Source organism: Heloderma suspectum, chromosome 6 (genome assembly GCF_057233095.1).
Source record: "Heloderma suspectum isolate Gila_16-S chromosome 6, 16-S_ref, whole genome shotgun sequence".
NCBI classification, from domain to species: domain Eukaryota; kingdom Metazoa; phylum Chordata; class Lepidosauria; order Squamata; family Helodermatidae; genus Heloderma; species Heloderma suspectum.
Genome location: NC_139463.1, coordinates 38807334 through 38826381, shown reverse-complemented (window position 1 = coordinate 38826381; position 19048 = coordinate 38807334). Strand labels below are relative to the sequence as shown.

Sequence of the window (19048 nt, the reverse complement as noted above, 5' to 3'; positions counted from 1 at the left end):
AAGAGCCTTCAGTGTGGTGGCCCCCTTTCTATGGAACTCACCGCCTCTGGAGGTCAGGAAGGAGACAACATTGTGTTGTTTCCAGTACCTCCTGAAAACTTCTTTATGCCAGGAAGCTGTCTGTCACATTCCTTTGTCCTCTCACTTCGCAAGCAACACACTCTAGGAAACAAGGCTTCAGGCTAACACTACTTTATTAGTTAACAACTAGCTACTTTACAAATGCAGATTCTAGGAAACTCTCATACTGCAATGAAACAGCTAATCTACACATCTACAAATATCAATAGAGGAGACAAAATGGAAGTAAGAGAACTGGCCAGCAGTCTGGGCATGAACTTCTCAGCCAGGCTTGCTTTTCAAGGATGCCCCTCCCTTAGGGTGGCTCCGTCCTACGTTGGCTTCCATGAGTGGCCAACCTGGTGGAGCATCTGACCCCTGCTCCTGACTTTTCCCGCTTCGCTCTCCAATGGACCCTAGCATCCTTCAAGTCATGTCACTCACTCTCTCCTCCTCCTCCTCCTCCTCCAAAACCTGAGTTCTCCAAAACCTATCCCACTCCCTGCGCTCAGAAACACCCCTGACACTGGGCCATCTGTGTGTCAAGGTCTTGGGAAGAAAGTATCGCTATATCTGGTCTCACTGGGGAGGGTGCCCCCCTCTGTTTTTGCTGTTCCCATTCTGATTTTGAATCTGAGAGGCTAGACATCTCTACATGCTCAGATTCATTCTTGACACTGTCCTTGACTGACCAGCCTCAGTTTTTACTGGTACTTTGTTTTTAAAAATAACAAGTTTAATATGGTGTTTTATTTCTTTTATCTTTGTATCATTTTTATCTTTCATTGTTCACTGCTCTGGAGTCTGTTTAGATGTGGAGCGGTATCTAAATGCCATAAATGAATGAATGAATTTTCACTTAAAGCTCTGACTACCAGTAACTAAGCCTTAGGAGAGGCATTTCAACCTTTTCGAATGGGGAAAAAACTGCACAAAAGCTGGGAAACTACCAAATAACGTGTGGTCAGGAGAAAGGGGTGGAGCCATCTGGGGGAACCCCAAAGGGCCAGATGTGGCCCCTGGGCCTGAGCTTTTGCATCCCTACAGTAGGATAATGGCTACTGGCTTGTTTTTGTCCTGCCAGATGAACACCTGAGTCTGTCTGATACCAAGACAAGTGATTGGTCCATTTAGCTCAGTATTGTCTACTCTAACTGGTGGCAGCTGTCCTGAATCTCAGGCAGAGGTCTTTCTTAACCTTCCTATCTAAGATCCTTTTAGTTGCAATGGCCAGAGATTGCCTTCAGCATGAGCTCTCACATTGCGCTATAGCCTCTCCCTGATAGAAGAGGTTACAAAACAATGCATCAATGGCACCAATGGGGAGCTTCCTCTTGGAGCTAGTAGCAGCTTCAGGGTGGGGGGAGTATGTTGGCACTGCAGTGGGGGAGGAAACGGTTGTGCCCCACTCTCTGCGTGCTGCAGTCCCAGCCCTGTTTCTCTCTCTCTCTCTCTCTCTCTCTCTCTCTCTCTCTCACTCACACACACACACACACACACACACACAGCAACTGTTTAATTTTTAAAAATTGTTCCCATTAATTGCTTACACACAATTAATACCACACTGAGTTTGGCTCCCAGCCAAACTTTCAGTGACCTTCCCTTCTGCTGTCCTTTTGGCTGAAGGTGCCAGAGATGGAGCTGGGAACCTTCTGTCCCTCAAGCTTTTATCTGGCCCCTTGTAGTACACGTACACATATGCATGAACCAAACCCAATGTGTGCAACTACAGAGCCATGTGAGTGAAGTTAGGAAACCACAGCAGATGGGTCTTTACAGGGGAATCCCAATTATGGCTGTTAAGTATATACACCCACTCAATGACATCATTGGAAAACCAGCTGGAGAACTGCTGGGATGGATATGACCTGAGTGAGATGTTTCCACCGCAATAAATATTTCTCCAGCCCTGGCCATGAATCAGCCAGGCACAGTCTCCAGAGACTTAACCTATCTCATTGCAGACATATTTCTCCAAATGCCCAGTGTACAGGCCAGCTTCAGAAGCTGGCATTTGCCATGCACTGCAAATGCACACTGCCTAGGGCTGTACAGATTTTGTTAAATCTGTTCCGACTTTGTTTCATGGATTGTCAAGCGTCTTTTGTTCCATCGTCCTGTCATTGACAGAATCGAGGGGGTTTTAAACCAGAATTTTGTTCTACTTGCATTAATCTGTATTAATGCTAATGCGCACTGCTGCATTTCTGCAAATGCGCCAATGCAAATGAGTTAGGATTTCTATGAATCCAACCTATGGATTCTGCAACAAACTGGGTTTTTCCAAGTCATGTGGATTCCGTGGACCTGCAGACCGTTTTTTCACTTTGGTGGTGGTGGTGGTGATTTGTGCTAATGTACATTAACTAATGAATGTTTGTGCATTTGTGCAAGTGCGATGCGTAAGTGGCAACCCTAGCTGAGGCCAGCTTGCTTCAGGGCTCCCCAAATCCTGGAGTCAGTACTGCCCTAGCTTAAGTTTGCAGACCCAGTCCTAACTCCAAGACAGCAACAATTAATTATATTTCATAAGAGTTCAAATGTCTGTGACAGGAGAATACACTTCCCAATTGAGCCTACCTTCCAGTAACAGCCCTTACTTCCTGGTCATTGGTAAATTACCATTCCTATTTTTGCCTTTTTATTGGAATACCCTGTTAAAACTGTGTTAGCGTGAGTTGCTAGCATGTTCTCACCCCAGGGTCTCTAGAAGTTAATCCCGCAGTCCTATTCATGCTTTCTTGTGAGTAAGATCTACTGTACTTCATAGGACTTACTTCCAAGTGGACTTGCATAGACAGTGCCAGGAGCCTCTGAATGGGTGGGAGAGTGAATGCGTCTCCTCTCCAGTGCACATCCACGTAAATGCATGTGCATGAACAGTAAGGCACCATTGCAATTCTCAGGTGGCCATTTCACACACTGCAACTGCTCAGGGACATTTGGAACAGTTGATAACACATTTTGGGGTGCTTATGCTTTTCTAGTATAAATGTAAGCAAAAGAAGAGTCACTGGTTCGTCTTCGTCTTGTGCCAGGCTTGATTGCAGCAACACTTGCATGGCTGCATTAATTTGGCAGGAGAGTTCAAAACAATGGAATTAGACACCCCCTTTCTCCCAGATGCTAATCTTGATAGCTGTTTGACATTTTATACACATGGGAAGATTCAGCTGCCTGTGGGGTGGGATCAAGAAGCTGATGCTCTGCTAATTATGTTAGCGTGAATGCCAGCCCATTAAGTATTCTTATATCTCATCACGGTGTTCAACCTTAGATAATTAGCAGATCTTTGACTTCTTGATTGCTCAGCCCCTCTCTTAACCACAGGCAGCTAAATCTCCCATTCATATAATGAGTGGGAGATTTATTGCTTATTAACACTCCGGCAGCGCCCTAGATATATGAGGAGAATATCCTATGGCCGCTAGGCAGAGTTGGGGGGGAGCATAGAATAGTTCAGATTTCTGGATTCAAGGTCGGAGACACCGCTCCGACCTCAGGCCCAGAAATCCAAGGTCCCCACACCCTCCTCCTCCCAGCTGGCCCAGCTCCCTTCTGTGGGCAGGGAGGGGTGGGGACTGGGGAAGTAGGGACATGACCTTTCCCCAGACCTCCCCAGCCTCCTTCCCTCCCCCTCCACAGAGCCCTAACTAGACAGGCAACAATACCTGTTTAGCAAAAATGCAGAGTGGGGGAAGCACGGAGGCAACAATCACCTCCACACTTCTTCTGCTCTGCATAGGATGCCCATCAGCCTCCGAGTTTGGAGGCTGACAGGCACCTGGATAGGATTGTGCCCTTTATTGCGATGAAGCACTGAGCAGTACCATTCGAAACAACTGCCTAGATTGCACGTCACAGTAGCTCAGGTTTTTGTGAACAAGCAGGTATGCAAATTGGGCCTATGTCTTCCATTTCATGAGGAGTAAAGGAGTGACGTTCTTGTCCTGAACAGAATGGCTGTTCATCTTTAGCGGCAATTGCGGGATCTTCCTTTATACAAACACATGCCCTGACAGCAGCAAGTGCAGCCCCACACCGCCATTCTCCCCTCAGCCTGACCAAACGGAGCACTGATCTGGTGCACTGTGTGTGTGTGTGTGTGTGTGTGTGTGGCAAGAAGAAATGGCCGCTGCCACAGAAAGATGGCAGTGACGTGTGGGGGGAGACCATCTTTTGGTGGCAGCAGCCATTCCCCCTTCCTTTCCCCACCCTCACAACACACCACAATGACGCTGCAGCATGGCGGTCTGGGGGCAGAAGAAGATGGTGGCTTGAGGGCTGCTGAACACAGCGCGAGAACATTGCTCTGAGGCTTTAAAGAAAGATCTGGCTGCCAGAGGTGGGTCTGTATTTGGGGTGAATGGGGTAGCTACCCTCTGCCTCCCCCCCACCCACTTGTGGCAGAGAAATTCCCCCACAGCCAGGTACATCTGCCCCAATGCATGGCATGCAGCTGCCGATTGCCAGGCATGATGTTCTCCTGCCCTCCTCCGACAATCTCAGTAGAATATTCAGTATCTGCCCTGCCCTCCACCCCACCAGTCCCAGTGAGCACCAGCCGCCACTGCCAGCTGTTGCTGCTCAAACTGAGCAGTCACCCTGAATTTCCCTCCCTCACCACAAATTTACAGAAGTGGTGCCCTCAATTTCACTGCCTGCAAACATCGTTGTGAATTTGAGGCACCATTGGAAGCTTGGAACTGAATGTCCAATACGGCAGGCGAATCCAACGAAATGGGAATCGCAGAATCATAGAATAGTAGGGCTGGAAGGAGCCTACAAGGCCATCGAGTCCAACCCCCTGCTCAATGCAGGAATCCAAGTCAGAGCATCCCTGACAGATGCCTGTCTAGCCTCGTCTTGAATGCCTCCAGTGTGGGAAATAGCATGGGAGACTGGAGTTCGAAGAGTATGTATTATCTAATTTGGTCACATTGAATTTCCCTGAAGAAGGACCTACATAAGGTCCAAAACACATTGCAATTCTTTATTTTTGTGGAGTAGAACACCTCTTTTGCGCACCCCATGGCTTTTTGGCATCATTGTTACAGCAGGACCATATGATCACCCTGTCTGATAATTTATTAAAAATGATGAATGTCACTGAAAACAAATCTATTGAGAAGAAATGAATTGGTTTTGCTCACTTGAAAAATATTATAACTTAGAGAAAACCAAGGCAACTGAAGGGTAAAGCTGCAGTGCTTAGTCAATTAATCAGCTAGAGTAATAGATTTAAAATGTTTGATCAACTAAAAATGTGGCCCTAGTTAATCGAGGAGTATTTATAAATAAGGGGTGGAGGCTTTGTACATGAGAAAGGCTGAGATCTCTATCTTATTACACCTGCAACCAAATGATATACCTGCCCATACCTGGGCTGGTGCTAGAATTCAGAACCACAAAAATTCGGTTTGCATAGTGGTTTGATATATTTAGTAGCAAGGCCTATATTAAGCAGAAAAGGGCAGAGTTTTATATTAACAACAAATATTTTTAAAGGGATGTTTGGGGGAGAATTTTTTTTAAAGAAAACTGTGTGCGTGTGTGTCTGTTTTCTTAACATTATAGGAGGGTCGTATTTCCTACGCCCATTAAATTGCTGGATAACGTGGCCAAGTGGTAATAAGTATATTTACACTATGTTTGGTAGGCAACATCGGGTGGTGACACCAGCTGTGTGAAAAAGTTTGTGTCCTAAATTCAGACCAATATGCAAACTCTGGCAGATGAGTTCCAAATGGGTCCAACTGGATCTTGCAAACTGTTCACAAGTTAAGTTGTTGCTCAGCCATTAAAAAAGAAGAAAATAAAATATTTATATATTCAGTTGAGTGTTTCAGTTTGATAACATTGATTGGCTAGTTAGTGCCATTGGGGGCCAATTAATTCCTTTCTTCCTGCCACCTGGTCAGTTTCTTTCCTTCAGGAAAGGCCATAGCTGAATTGTAGAGCTCCTGCTTCACATGCAGAAAGTCCCAGGTTCAATCCCTGAATCTCCCAGTAAGGATGTCGGAAAAATCCACCACGGAATCAAATGAGTTCAGAGTTCTATGAATTCAACCCGTGAATTCTGCAGCAGACCAGCTTTTCCTGAGTTGCATGGATTCTGCGGACTTGCAGACCAGTTTTTTTTACTTTCTGGAATTTTGCAAATGTAGTTGGAGAAAACTATGTAAAATTACAAAAAATACCAGCCAAAAATGTGCATTTTTCCCATAGGCTAAAGCGTGAAAATGCACATTTTTGGAGGATTTGTACACTAGGGGGGGAGGGGGAATTTGTGCATTTTCGCAAGTGCAAATTTGCACAAATTCAGGTAATTTGAAAAAATCCGATTCTGTCAATGAGTGGATGATGAAACAAAGGCACCTGGCAATCTGCGAAATGCAGACTGAACGGATTTTACAAAATCCATGCTGCCCCATCTCCAGGTACGACTGGAAAAACTCCTGCCTGAAACCCTGAAGAGCTGCTGCCACTCAGCGTTGGCAATCCTGGACTAGATGGACAAAAGGGTCTCACGCAGTATAAGGCAGCTTCCTATGTTCGTGTGTTCCTGAGCATGTGGTGGTGACAGCAGTGGCAGCAGGAAATTGTCACGTTCCCTTGGCCCCCACCTTCCTCAGGCACACACACAAGAAGAGAAGCTTCAGTCTCACGCCTTTAATCCACTATCAACAGGTCCACTACAGATGCAAATCCTCGAAGACTCTCAGGCTACAAAGGAATAACAGCAGGGGATCCAAATGGGAGCTACGATGTTGCCAGCAGTTTGAACAGGGACTTGCTGGCTAGAATAACTGAAGGAGGGAAACCCCCCCCTTCCAGTGATGCTCCCCTACCTCGACCCTCACGCATCGCCAACCGGGTTGACTGTCTGAGCTCCACCTCTAACTTTTCCCGCTTTGCTCTGCGCTGCAGTCTAGCATCCCTCAGGTCACACCCCATGCTCTCCTCCTCCTCCTCCTCCTCCTGGGTTCTCATGGGGGGAGGGGCTTCAGGCCCAGCCATCTGGGTGTTAGCATCCTGAGAAGCACGCCTATCCATATCTGCACTCGCTCGGGAAGATGCCTCCCCTGTTCCCCTTCTGAATCTGAACTGCTAACTATCTCCATATGCTCAGAATCAATACCGACAGAGATGGTTCCTCCTTTCTCTTCTTTTTTATAACTTTTACAGAGATCAGATCAGGGTGGCCTGCTGAGCAAAGCTGCAGTGGTGCCTGCCATCTCCACTGGCCCAGAGTGCTTCTCAACCCATGACTCCCACACCCCCAAGTACGATGGCCACTTATACATTATCCCAAAAGAGGGGAGAACAGCCTTCCCCAACCTGGTGCCCTCCATGCTGGCTGGTGGATGCTGGGAATTGTAGTCCAACATATCTAGAGAGCACCAGGTTGGAGAAGGCTGGGAGAAAATTTGCTAAGGTATGGATGCAATTTGTGTATATATATATATATATATATATATATATATATGCATATTTTGAAATAATTGCTACAATTTAAACCAAAAATGTAATACAGATCTCACCATAATGGGGAAGACTGTGACCAGGAGACGTGTGTGCCTGTCTACAGTGTTAACTGTAGCGTGACAGCCAAGCCAGAGAAGACAGTGGAAGATCCATGGTTGGATTTACTACATTTTAAAAGTGGCATATACAGCCATATGAATGCGGGGTGGGGGACAGGGTGTGTCGGATCAGGATACGCCATCAGGATACACCACCCTTTTCCCCTTATATGGTTATCCTGATAGTAATCACTTCCCAAAGCTGTTATTTGACCACATATGGTACCTCTTTGTTTTCCCTTGCAGAGCAAATCACTTTCAAGGGGGTAAGGGTCTTGATCCACTCTCCCCACCTCCAGTGGCTGTTTCCAAAGCTAAAAAAAGATGTTAGGAAAACTGGTCACGGGATCTCCATTAATTGCCACATGTAGTTCGCCCCTAATTAGTGTATGTGTTGGTTATGTACGACACTCAAGCTGATGAACAAGTCTGTTAGCATGGAAAAGGTTGTTTCTCTGTGCCCCATTTCATAATGGCTGCAGTCCTATGCCACGCTGCCTTGCTTCTTAACCTGCTTCTTCTTCTCTTTGTCTGAGCAAATACCAACATTTCTCCAGTTTTCTGAGGTGGACAAGAAAAATGTTTGCTTTAGCTCTGCTGTGGAGCTGAAATGATATTTCAGTTCGTTTTGAAGATGGGGGCAGGGGGAAAATACCTCTCCGAGGGAAATAAAAGGGCTCTTCATCTAAATGCTCAGACAGTGTGTCATTAATACTACGGAGGGAGGTGGCAACCTGTGAATTCAGTTTGCTTTTTCAAACAGTTTTGCCCCTGGCTGCACGTAGAGAATTAGAAAAAAATGGCTTGGCCCTGCCGTATTGCCATCTTGTCTGTAAAAACGACGGGAGGAAAACAGGGTGCTAGAGGGACTGCAGCAAAGGTCCTTCATCAGTTTCCCTTTGCCTGTGCCAGGAAACCTGCCACCACGGTGGTGCACTCTTCCTTTTAGGCAGGGATGGGCAACTCGTGGCCATCCAAATTTGCTGGAGCAATACCTTATTTTTAGCTCCTAACACCTTGAAACCTTGTTCCTCCCGGCCCCTTGTGTTGCTGAGCTTGGCCTCCTCCTAAGACCCCTGCTTTTGAACTGCCTCTTTTTTCCTGGACTGGTAATACTGTGCTTTGAACTTTTGCTCACTTACTGAATTTACTCACTGTATTTGCTCCTAGTTCGACACAGGATTGAGCCCAACTCAGACACAGCAGGACACGAGCTGCTCTTGCTCATCCCCCTCTTTCACACCATGGTCACCACTTGCTTGCTTCACAGGCAGAGAGCCGGTGAACAAGCAGGCCGTGGCATCTACAGCTCCCCCCCCCGCATTGTTTGGGCCAGAGCAAGAGACAGGTGAACAAACAGAATCCAATGGAGAAGAGGAGAAACAACTCCAGGGAGCTCTTATCAGTGGGTCTCTGCTGGCATCTAGGCCCTTGGCAGGTGCCCAACCATGCCCACCCTTGACTGCAGCCCTGATCCTACTAGCACAGTAATATCTACTCTGTATAGCACCATCTCTCCATGGTGTTAGGCAGAGATCTTTCCTATTACCTGTTAACTGCTCCTCTTAAGTGGAGACACCAGGAATTGAACCTGGGACCTTCTGTGTGCAAAGCCAGTGTTCTGCCACTGAGTTATGGCCTGATCCCCCAAGAAAAGCCGCCTTATAGAGGTCATACTATTTGCCCAGCCTTGACTGCTCTGACTGACTAAAGCTCTACATGGTCTCCAGCCAAGATCTTTTCATAAGAACATAAGACTATAAGAAGAGCCATGCTGGATCAGACCAAGGGTCCACCTAGTCCAGCGCATAGTTAAACTATGGAATTCGCTACCACAAGATGTAGCGATGGCCACCAACTTGGATGGCTTTAAAAGGGGGTTAGACAAATTCATGGAGGGGAAGGCTATCAGTGGCTTCTAATCCTGATGGCTCTGTGCTACCTCCAGTATCAGAGGCGGTATGCCTATGTGCACCAGTTGCTGGGGAACATGGGCGGGAGGGTGCTGTTGCACTCATGTCCTGCTTGTGGGTTTCCCATGGGCAGCTGGTTGGCCACGATGTGAACAGAATGTTGGATTAGACGGACGCTTGGTCTGATCCAGCAGGGCTCTTCTTATGTTTTTAACCCCAGATTCCAATGAAGACTAGTCTTCCTCAGCCAGCTTTGCCATCAGAAGCACTGGCTGGGCTTGTGGAGGGTGGGGCTGAAGGGGTGACCTGGAGGGACATGTTTTCCCTCCAGTCTGGTCCTCAGCTACTTCAAGAGTCTGCAGATTGGGATGGGCTGAATCCAAGTCAAGGGGAAAGGGGGTACACACCCCACTCCCCAGTGGAAGGGAGATCCCTGGGGGTGGGCCACAGGGCTCCAGCCCAGCTCAGGGACTGGCATGCTGGTACCATTCCCAAGGGAGTGTGGGGGCGGGGAACATGTGAATGGCCCACGCTGTGGCATGGTCAACCCTATGCTCTGGCCAAAACCTCCCCTTTAGGGCCACCCAGCACTCAGGCTGGGATGTGAATTGGTCAGTCGGCAGACTGGCTGAGGATCAGATCAAGCCCCATACCACGTCAAACTCTACCCTGTAACTAATAAAGTCATGGCCAGTTTATAACCCAATATTGCCTCTGTGTGGTTATTGGTAGGCCTTCTTGAACGGCCACCAAATTAGCGCTCCGGATGCAATTTCCCCTTGCAAATGTCTCTGTACTCCTGTTACCGTTACCTAGCAAGGGCATGTTTGGGAGTATATATTTGCTAAGCTAATGTACAGTGCTGGCCTACGTTTTCACTGATGCGCCCAAAAGGTCTGAGATAAGAATTAAGCTGAGCATAAGAAAAAGTGAATCATGGGGGAGCGGGGGTTCCTATCTGTTTCCAGGCTAACTCATGAATGTGGGCTGCAAAATGACGAAACACTGGTGCCAGACCAACCAGAAGCCAATGAGTGTGCTAATAAATAGAAGAGCCATTCTCTGTTCTCTGCTCCTCCACCTCCTCCACAAAGTATTTCATTGATATCTTCCCCCATCCCCAAAGCGGTTGGATTTTGCAATCTCCTGGGAAGAGTTAATTCATGTCAAACAACTGATTCATCAAGCTAGAAAGGAATGGTCTCGAATTAACCTCATGCACTTCAATACTTAGCAAATGGAAAAGCAGAGGCAGAGGAGCTGGCTTGCATGATTAACATCTGAAGCTTCCCAGAGAGAGCTGACTTCTGTCTAGACTGTTCCTGGTTTCTCCCTAGCCTCTGCTGTGAGAATTCAAATGTGGCCCTGGGGAAGCCAGTGGCTGCCAAAGCCATCTCGGACACCCTGTGACCTCTCCCTTTGCACAGAGTCATCCCCAAGAGATCCCTGCTGGAGTACAAACCCCCCTCCTACTCATTCAAGGGGGCGGCTAAAAGCATTCTAACCATACTTGGTGTTTCTCTAATACAGTGTCCCAAATGATGCATGTGGGGAAATTTAAGGTGAAGACAGTAGTACAGATCTCGAATAGTGAACTCACTGTGGATCCACACCCACTCCTTTTTGGACAAATGTACACATCTCCAAACTGTGTTGAAGCCAGGACTAAGTAACTGATTCTTCGTCTTTCCAGGAGAAGCTGGCTGTGCAGGGTGCTGATTGGCTGGCCCTTGCGAACTGACAGCGTCAGGGGTAGGCATAGTTGGGCACCTGCCAAGGGTCCACACCTCAGCAGGGGCCCAATGACAAGAGGGGCTTCTCCTCCTTGCCATTGCAACCTGCTCATTCACCCATCTCTTGCTCTGGCCCAGACAACGGAGGTGGAGAAAATGGGAGCAGTGGATGCCATTGCTGACTTGCTCACTGACTCACTGGCTCTCTGCCTGGTGAGCAAGCAAGTGATGAGAAAAAGGAGGAGGAGCAATGGCAGCTGTTGATAATGGTGGTGAGAAGGTAGGCACATTGAGGGAGGGGGGCCATTGAGTGGGTCTTGCCCAAGGGCCCTCAAAAACCTGGAGCCAGCACTGCTTACGACCATTGTGAAAGAATTCCCTCCCATTTACCTACCCAGCAGTGCAGAACACTGATTGGCTAGCCCTTCTGGCAATCATGAAACCCACCCCTGCCTCCCACCTCACTCAGAGCAATATTTCAAGCTAGAAAAATGGCAACAATTGGCTTTTTAAAAGGCACCAAACAAAAGCTGAAAAAGGTAAATCTTGCAGTGGGGGGTGAGGGAAGCTAAATCTTCACTGTAGTCTGAGCTGGGTAAATGTACAGAAGTGAGGGTGTGGAAAAGCAGTTTACCCCACGGCAGAAACTGCCACATTTGATCCTGGAAGGAGGTCCATCAGTCTTTATCCATGCATCATCAAACAAAGAGGAACATGACAGTATATTTACTCATATTTCTCAATGTATATTTCCTCTGAATTTGCCAGGTTTAGCGTAAAATAAAAGAAACCTTGCCTTCTGCCCTTGTCTGATCAACAGAGCCATCAGCTCCTGCCTCCAGGTTCCAGCCCTTAACTTCAATTTCAGGGACCCTCGGTGTGGAAAACACCACCCCCATGTGTGCCTCTAGTATGGCCTCCCACCAACCGTCTCTGGCAGGGTTTCAGCATTGGGCTAGATCTGCACTACCCAAGATGGCCAACGTGGCCTGAAGGTGCATCCTGTCTCGATGCATATTTTATTGTTCACTTATCAGCATTCTTCTACATGGAACGTGAACATCACACACCCTGACTGTGGTTACAGTGAAATGAATTGGATGCAACTTGTCCTCACAGGTGTAAGCATAGCTGCTGAGGTTTCCAGGGCTAAGCCCCTTTAATTTTGAGCTGTGCTCACCTCAATTTGGTTGAGCAGGGAGTCATCAAATTTGAAGCCAGGGATTCTCTTGTCGCTGCAGACCACGCCCACGTCCTCGGTATGCTTGCAGTCTGACACGCCCCAGCCATTCGAGTTGCATGCCGCCAGCGTCGCCTCTCTGCCTGTACAGTAGATGTTATCCAACCAGATTTTGCCTGCAGAAGAAGGAAATTGGAAGAGAAGGAAATAAGAGACCTAAAGCATCCGCAAACTCTGCCGCACATTACAATGACAGTAGCTTAACATCATCTGAGGCCCTCCTCCCGGTGCCACTGCCAAAGGTGGGTGGCTACAAGAAAGAGGGCCTTTTCAGTGGTGGGTCCCCATCTGTGGAATGCCCTCCTTAGGGAGGCTCACCTGGTGCCTCCATTTTAGGCTCCAGGGAAAATACCTTTTTATTTGCCCAGGCATTTAGGTTTTTGTTTTTTTTTAAGTGCTTTGAGATCTTTGCACTATTTTATCTCTGTTGCTAGTTTTACTTTTGGTTTTATCATACACTGCTGCTGCTTATATCCTGTTTTTATCTAACAGACTCTGAGGTGGTCCATCTATGTCTGGAGTGTGCCATTTCAGACTGCAGCTGGGGGTTTGCCTGATGGAATGCTCCCACTCATTCAGAAAACCAACAGAGAAAAGGTTAGCCTAGAACCTTTCTCCCTTACATGCTAGTTTTCTATGTGCAGGTGTGTATTTTTGTACATAGGAGTATTCCACCATGTGGGTTCCTACCTGCAATCTGAAGTGGAACATTCCAGTAACGGGTGTACCACCTCAGTGAGAACTAGGCCTGAATGTGCCCCCACAGACTTCCCTGCTGCAGTGATTCAGGGACTGCTGAGGCACCTTCTCAGGAGACACAATCCCCGCTTCCTTGAGTGGTGGATATTTGGCCTCAGTTAATACAAGTGGGACATGCAATAAGATGTTGTAGTGTAGAGCATTTGCAGTGTAGAGTGCTGCTGTTCAGGATCCCAGCCGTACCACCCCATACCACCCCCCTCCTCTTATCCAGTTTTCTATTTCCCTCCAACAGTCATAAGATCATAACAGCCCTGCTGGATCAGACCAAGGGTCCATCTAGTCCAGCATTCTGTTCACACCATGGCCAACTGGGAACCCATAAGCAGGACAGGAGCGCAACAGCACCCTCTTGCCCATGTTCCCCAGCAACTGGTGTACATTGGCGTACTGCCTCTGATACTGGAGGTAGCATAGAGCCATCAGGACTAGTAGCCATTGATAGCCCTCTCCTCCAGGAAATTCTGGATTTCAGCAGTCCACGGCCACAGAGCATGCTCAATCCTCATGGGTAGGGGTGGGGGCAGGGTTTTGTTTTCCCCTGAAGGTCTTTTTGTACTTCTGCAAAAAGCCTGCTGATGCCTCCTTTTTGGACACAGCTGGTTCTGAATTGGCTACCTAAGTGATGGTGCTTACTCCTGAACATTGGAAATAGAGGGAACGATACCCAACGCTTTCAGGCATTAGTTTCTTCACCATCATCTCAAGGAGACAGCAGATGAATTAGATGACCAGCACCCTTCCACCCATGTTTCCCAGCAACTAGTGTATATAGGCTAGAGCTGTGCACAAATGGCCTCTCAAAATTCTCCAGCCTATTTGTGGCCAGAGAAATTGGGGGGACAATTCCACCGAATTTCTCCTAGCGGAGGAGAAATTCTCCAACCGTTTCTTACGGATAGGGCTCACTATTGGCAGGGGTTGTAGCCCTGTCTTTTTTCCCCTCAGGTTTTTTGGTTTATTGCACAGCTTCTGTAGGTGGCAACAGCGTCATCCGTGTTGAGGCTTCCACTTTTCTGAGGCAGAATTCTGAATTTCTTTTGGTGGTATTTTTGCGCTTACCTAATCACTATGAGGTGGCCGAGGGTGCTGCGTGTGTGTTTTCTCTCTTTATTACACGTCTTTCCGTTGCTCTGCAGCCTCCCAGGCCTTCCTGAACTGAAAAAGCCCCATGGGAGGAATCACCTCAGGATGTCTTCCTCATGATGGCTTTAACTGAAGTGCGGGAAGCCGAGGAGGCGACAGGCTTCCACAGAGATAATCGCACAGTGACAGACAGGACACTCACGCACACTCCATGGCTACCTCATAAGTGAGGTAAGCGCAAGAACCCCAAACACAACCCATGAGAATTTCTCCGAAATTTCTCCTCCTTTGAGTTTCTTTTCGAAAGCCATGTCTTTCCTATCAAATTGAATGAGAACGGTCGAAAAAATGTGGGATAAATTTTCGGCACAGCACTAGATTAAAACCCTCACTGCTAGTAAAGTTTTCCAATGCCTTAGGAGAGGCATTTCAACCTTTTATAATGGGGACAGCATGCAAAAGTAAGGGAACCACCAAACGACCAGTGGTTGTGGGAAGGGGCATAGCCATTTTGGGAACATCAGAGTGGGACAGATTGGGACCCCAGGGTTTCATCACCCCCATTTCCACACACTCATCTAGGAGTATGTCCCATTGAATGCAAGAGGATTGCACTGCAAGTATTATGAACATTTCACGGCTTGTTTTTATTCTTTCTTAATTTAATTTCATTTTAATAGTATACTCCACATCTGGTTTTTAAGGGTTCCTTTATCCACCCCATGGGATGAAGTGCGATAGAACACCCGCTGTAAAAATCCCCTTTTTTGTTTTTGCTTTTAGCTAATGTTTGCTAGCAGAAGGCCAAAGAAACATAGACAAAGGAAATGTTCTCCACTGCTCGTGAGCATGGAAAGGACCCTTACCATCTCCCTTGCCATATTTGGAGCCAGGGGCCCAGGATACAGCCTCCATGTAGCCCAACTCCCTACAAACCACGTGGGCGGCGTGGAGGGAGAAATCATCATCGCAGACGGTGCCCCACTCCGAATTGTAGAAGACCTCCACTCGTCCTTCGTTGTGCTTCCTTTTCTGCCCTGCCAATCGCAGCTGGATTTTGGGGGTGTTGGCTGGTGGCGGCTGGTGAGGATTGTGTGGCCAGTGTTCATATTGGGCGAAGGTCAGGTGGCTCAGGTATGCAGACAGGAACAATGTGACCAAACAGTGGCTAAGGCTAAAATCCTGGAACCTTTCCATTTTGGGAAACAGTGGTCCCCCTCAGAAGCTAAGTCCTCTATTGCCCGAGTTCAGGAGAGAGCTGGGAGGCAGTTTGGCCGGTTCCCTGGAAGGAAAAGAAATTAAGCATGAGAAGGACATGTGTGAGAAGATAGAGAGCTTGCTTTGCTCCTCACTGAGGGCTGGTTCACAAATGTGTCTTGCTCACTTGATGACTACAGCACTGAGTGAGGACTTGTGTGACTGGATCGTCATCGCAGATAAAACCCCACAGACGGAACTTCAGTATCATCCCACATCAGAGCTAGCTCAGGCTTGAAGAAGCACTTGGCATACTGCCCTCTAGTGCCCCCGTCCTACACCAGTGCTGCCAGGACTTATCCAGTGGCAGCATTCCTCTCATTGGACAACATTTAAATTTCCCATCATGCCTTAGAGTGATGCTACACTGGAAGCATTGTGGGAAATCTAAAATGGTGGCTGCTTGGCCACCAAAAAGTAAAGGAAAAGGAGACCAAGAGAGGCACTGCTGCCAGCCCTGATGAGGACGCGGGAGCCCTGACAGCTCTCTGAGAAACATGGATGGTGATGCTGGGCATCATTGGGCCCCCGACCAGTGCCTCTCTTGGCCTCCTTTCCCTTTACTTTTTGTCGGAGAAATCCGTTTGGAATTTGATGGTGTTTTTTGTTTTGGAAGGTTCTGCAATTTGTGCAAATTGCAGCCAAACTGGCACACTCGGCAGCCAAATTTGTGCAAATTATGGTTGAATTTGCATAAATTATGCAAGCTAGGTCACATTTGTATAATTTGCACAAATTCTGCCATAATTTGTGCAAATTCTGCCATAATTTGCACAAAGTGCTCAGAAATTTGCTTAATCCATGACTTACTCTAGGGTTTAAGTGCAGGGTGTTTAACTCTCATGATAATCGGGTTTGGATGGCAATCACAATGGTGGCTGCACATGCCTGGCACATGCCGCAGCTCATCGTGCATTGAATAACTCACGATGAGCCAACCGTGTCACGCAAACAGCCCAGTGTTAATAAAAGAAGGTGGAAATGCCAAATCTTTACTCGACAGGTTTTGTGGCCTACTGTTCGTAACAACGTGAAAGAAATGCTGGATTCAGCCTGAGTGGGTTGTGTTTCCTGGGAGGAACCAGGAAATGGTTGAGGGTAATACCCACTGCTTCTGGCTTGAGGAGAGTGAGGCCACAGTCTGAGAGAACTCTGTGGAAAAGGCTTTGTTTAAATACAACTTTGGTTTGTTTGGAAGGCAGAGTCTGTTTGAGTCTGCGGGGTGCAGTCCACCAACTTTGAAACACTGTTCGTAAAAAGGGAGATCCCCCCTTTCTCAAACACTGCCTGATATTATGATATGATATCACAATGTATATTTCCATTACTGAATGTCTGGTTTTAACCATCGTTCAGTACAACTGAAAGACCCAGCAGAGAAGACTCCCCTTCCCACTTTTATGGTTTGGCATTATGCCCTGCCTGTGGATCATTCTAGCCCTCAAGGTTCAGCCAACAAAGTCCATTTATGTCGAAGGCTGTTTATTAAACCATGTTGCCTTGGAGTGACTTGAGACTCTCTGCTTCAACAGGGGAAGAGACTTAAGACAAGGAAAAGAAAACGTGAGCCAGGCTTCTTGGCTTGGAGCTGAGCCGTCTGTTCAGGCACTGCCAATTCCTGCAGTTATTTATTCCCTTTGTCATCTGCGACCGGCACGTGAAGTGGTGGGGGAAGGCCATGTGTGTGGAATAGTTTCCACGTGAAGCAAAGCCAAGGAGCAGCAAGAAAAGCCCACTGCTGGACTTCCCACCCAGACGAGGATTATGATTCCGTGGCAGCTGCCAAAACACAGGAAAGGATTGTCTCATAAACAGTCACCTAGGAAAGAGGGTATTTTCAGTACTGAGCATAAAACGTGATAAGGAAAAGGTGGCGGGGGGGGGGAAGACAGAGAGAACGAGAGAAAGAAAGAAAGAAAAAGATAGCTTTGTATTTTGCTAAGCATTCTTTTTCTTTTCTGCTGCCCTGATCAGCTGTATCTAAATTCACTTAATAATATAAGAACACCCTTCCCCAACATGGTGCCCTCCAGATGTTTTTCACAGCTCCAAGTATTCCTGCCCATTGGCCATGCTGGCTGGGGCTGATGGAAGCTGAAGTCCAGCATAACTGGAGGGCACCAGGTTGTGGAAGGCTGCATAAGAAGAACCCTGGCTGATCACACCAAAGGGCCAATTGAGTCCAGCATCTTGGCTCTCATGGTGGCCAATCGGCTGCCTCTGGGAAGCCCACAGGTAGGACATGAAGCCAACAGTTCTCCTCTGTTATTGCTCCCTAGCAACTGTTCAGAGTTATGCTGCCTCTGAACCTGGAGGTTCACCCAGGTTTCCTGTGTTAGACAAGCTTTGCAAGACCTGAGCTGCTACAGGAAACCAGAGTTGCTTGCAAGTGAGCAGCTTCTTTTCTGAATTCAGAATCAAGATGCTCTTCACAAGGATTAGAATTAACAAAAGAGAACTAGTCATGCCATATAGGGTCAACAACAGATCAAATGGAGTAGTAACCTTGTGCAGAAGACTGGTGTGTGTGTGTGTGTGTGTACGGATGGGTGAGAATTTCATTCAGTTTTTTTTTTTATAAGAACTTAGTAACATTTGCAAATTTCTTCATAGAGGAGATGAAAAGAACTTGAGATTTAAAACAATCAAATGTGGGAGAAAGCGAAATGGACAGATTTGTCCCTCCAGGGCTAGGGCTTTGAGCACTTAGAAGGGCTGTGTGTATTCTGTAAAATCTGTCCCATCTGCATTTTGCAGATTGTCGGGTGCCTTTTGTTCCATCATCCGCTCATTGATGGAATCCAATTTTTTCCAAAGTCCTGAATTTGCGCAAATTCGCACTTGCGAAAATGTGCAAATACTCCCCCAAAACACACAAATCCCCCCCCCCACATATTTTCATGCTTTAGCCTATGGGGGAAGGTGGTGCAAGTTCAGCTGGTGTAAAACAACTGGCCTGCAAGTCCATGGAATCCATGTGACTTGGGAAAAGCTGGTTCATTGCGGAATCCATGGGCTGGATTCATAGAAATCCAAACTCATTTGATTCTGTTGTGGATTTCTCCAACATCCCTAGTGCTTAGTTTTTAAAAGTCTGGCTTGGAAACACTGTGCATTCAACCATGTTTGTGGTAGCGAATTAAGGTTGCCACCTCTTTTTTCTAATGGGCTCCTCTTCTTTAACAGCTACCTAGTAGGCAGGTACAACATTTTCCTCTCCATGCTGGGAACAGCTGTACCTATTGAATTTGGCCACTGCAGCACATATTTGGTCATTGCAAACTGCATAATTGAGAGCTGATGGCATTCATGGGCTTAGGGAAGGGACTATGAACAAGGAAGTTAATAGAAAAATTAGAAGACAATGAAATAAATCAGTTTTCTCTATTTTCATAGTGTTGTCCTTTCTGC

General features: G+C 47.2%; 1 protein-coding gene across 1 annotated transcript in view; it reads right to left on the bottom strand.

Moving 5' to 3' along the window:
• Positions 1-19048, bottom strand: part of LOXL2 (lysyl oxidase like 2) — a 123215-nt gene that overhangs the window by 91506 nt on the left and 12661 nt on the right. Inside the window, exons 2-3 of the mRNA XM_084803972.1 lie at positions 15247-15662; positions 12476-12651 (exon numbers count right to left, since the gene is read on the bottom strand). Coding sequence (XP_084660098.1) covers positions 12476-12651; positions 15247-15577 — 507 coding nt within the window. The 5' untranslated portion in view covers positions 15578-15662. The remainder of the gene's footprint in view (positions 1-12475; positions 12652-15246; positions 15663-19048) is intronic.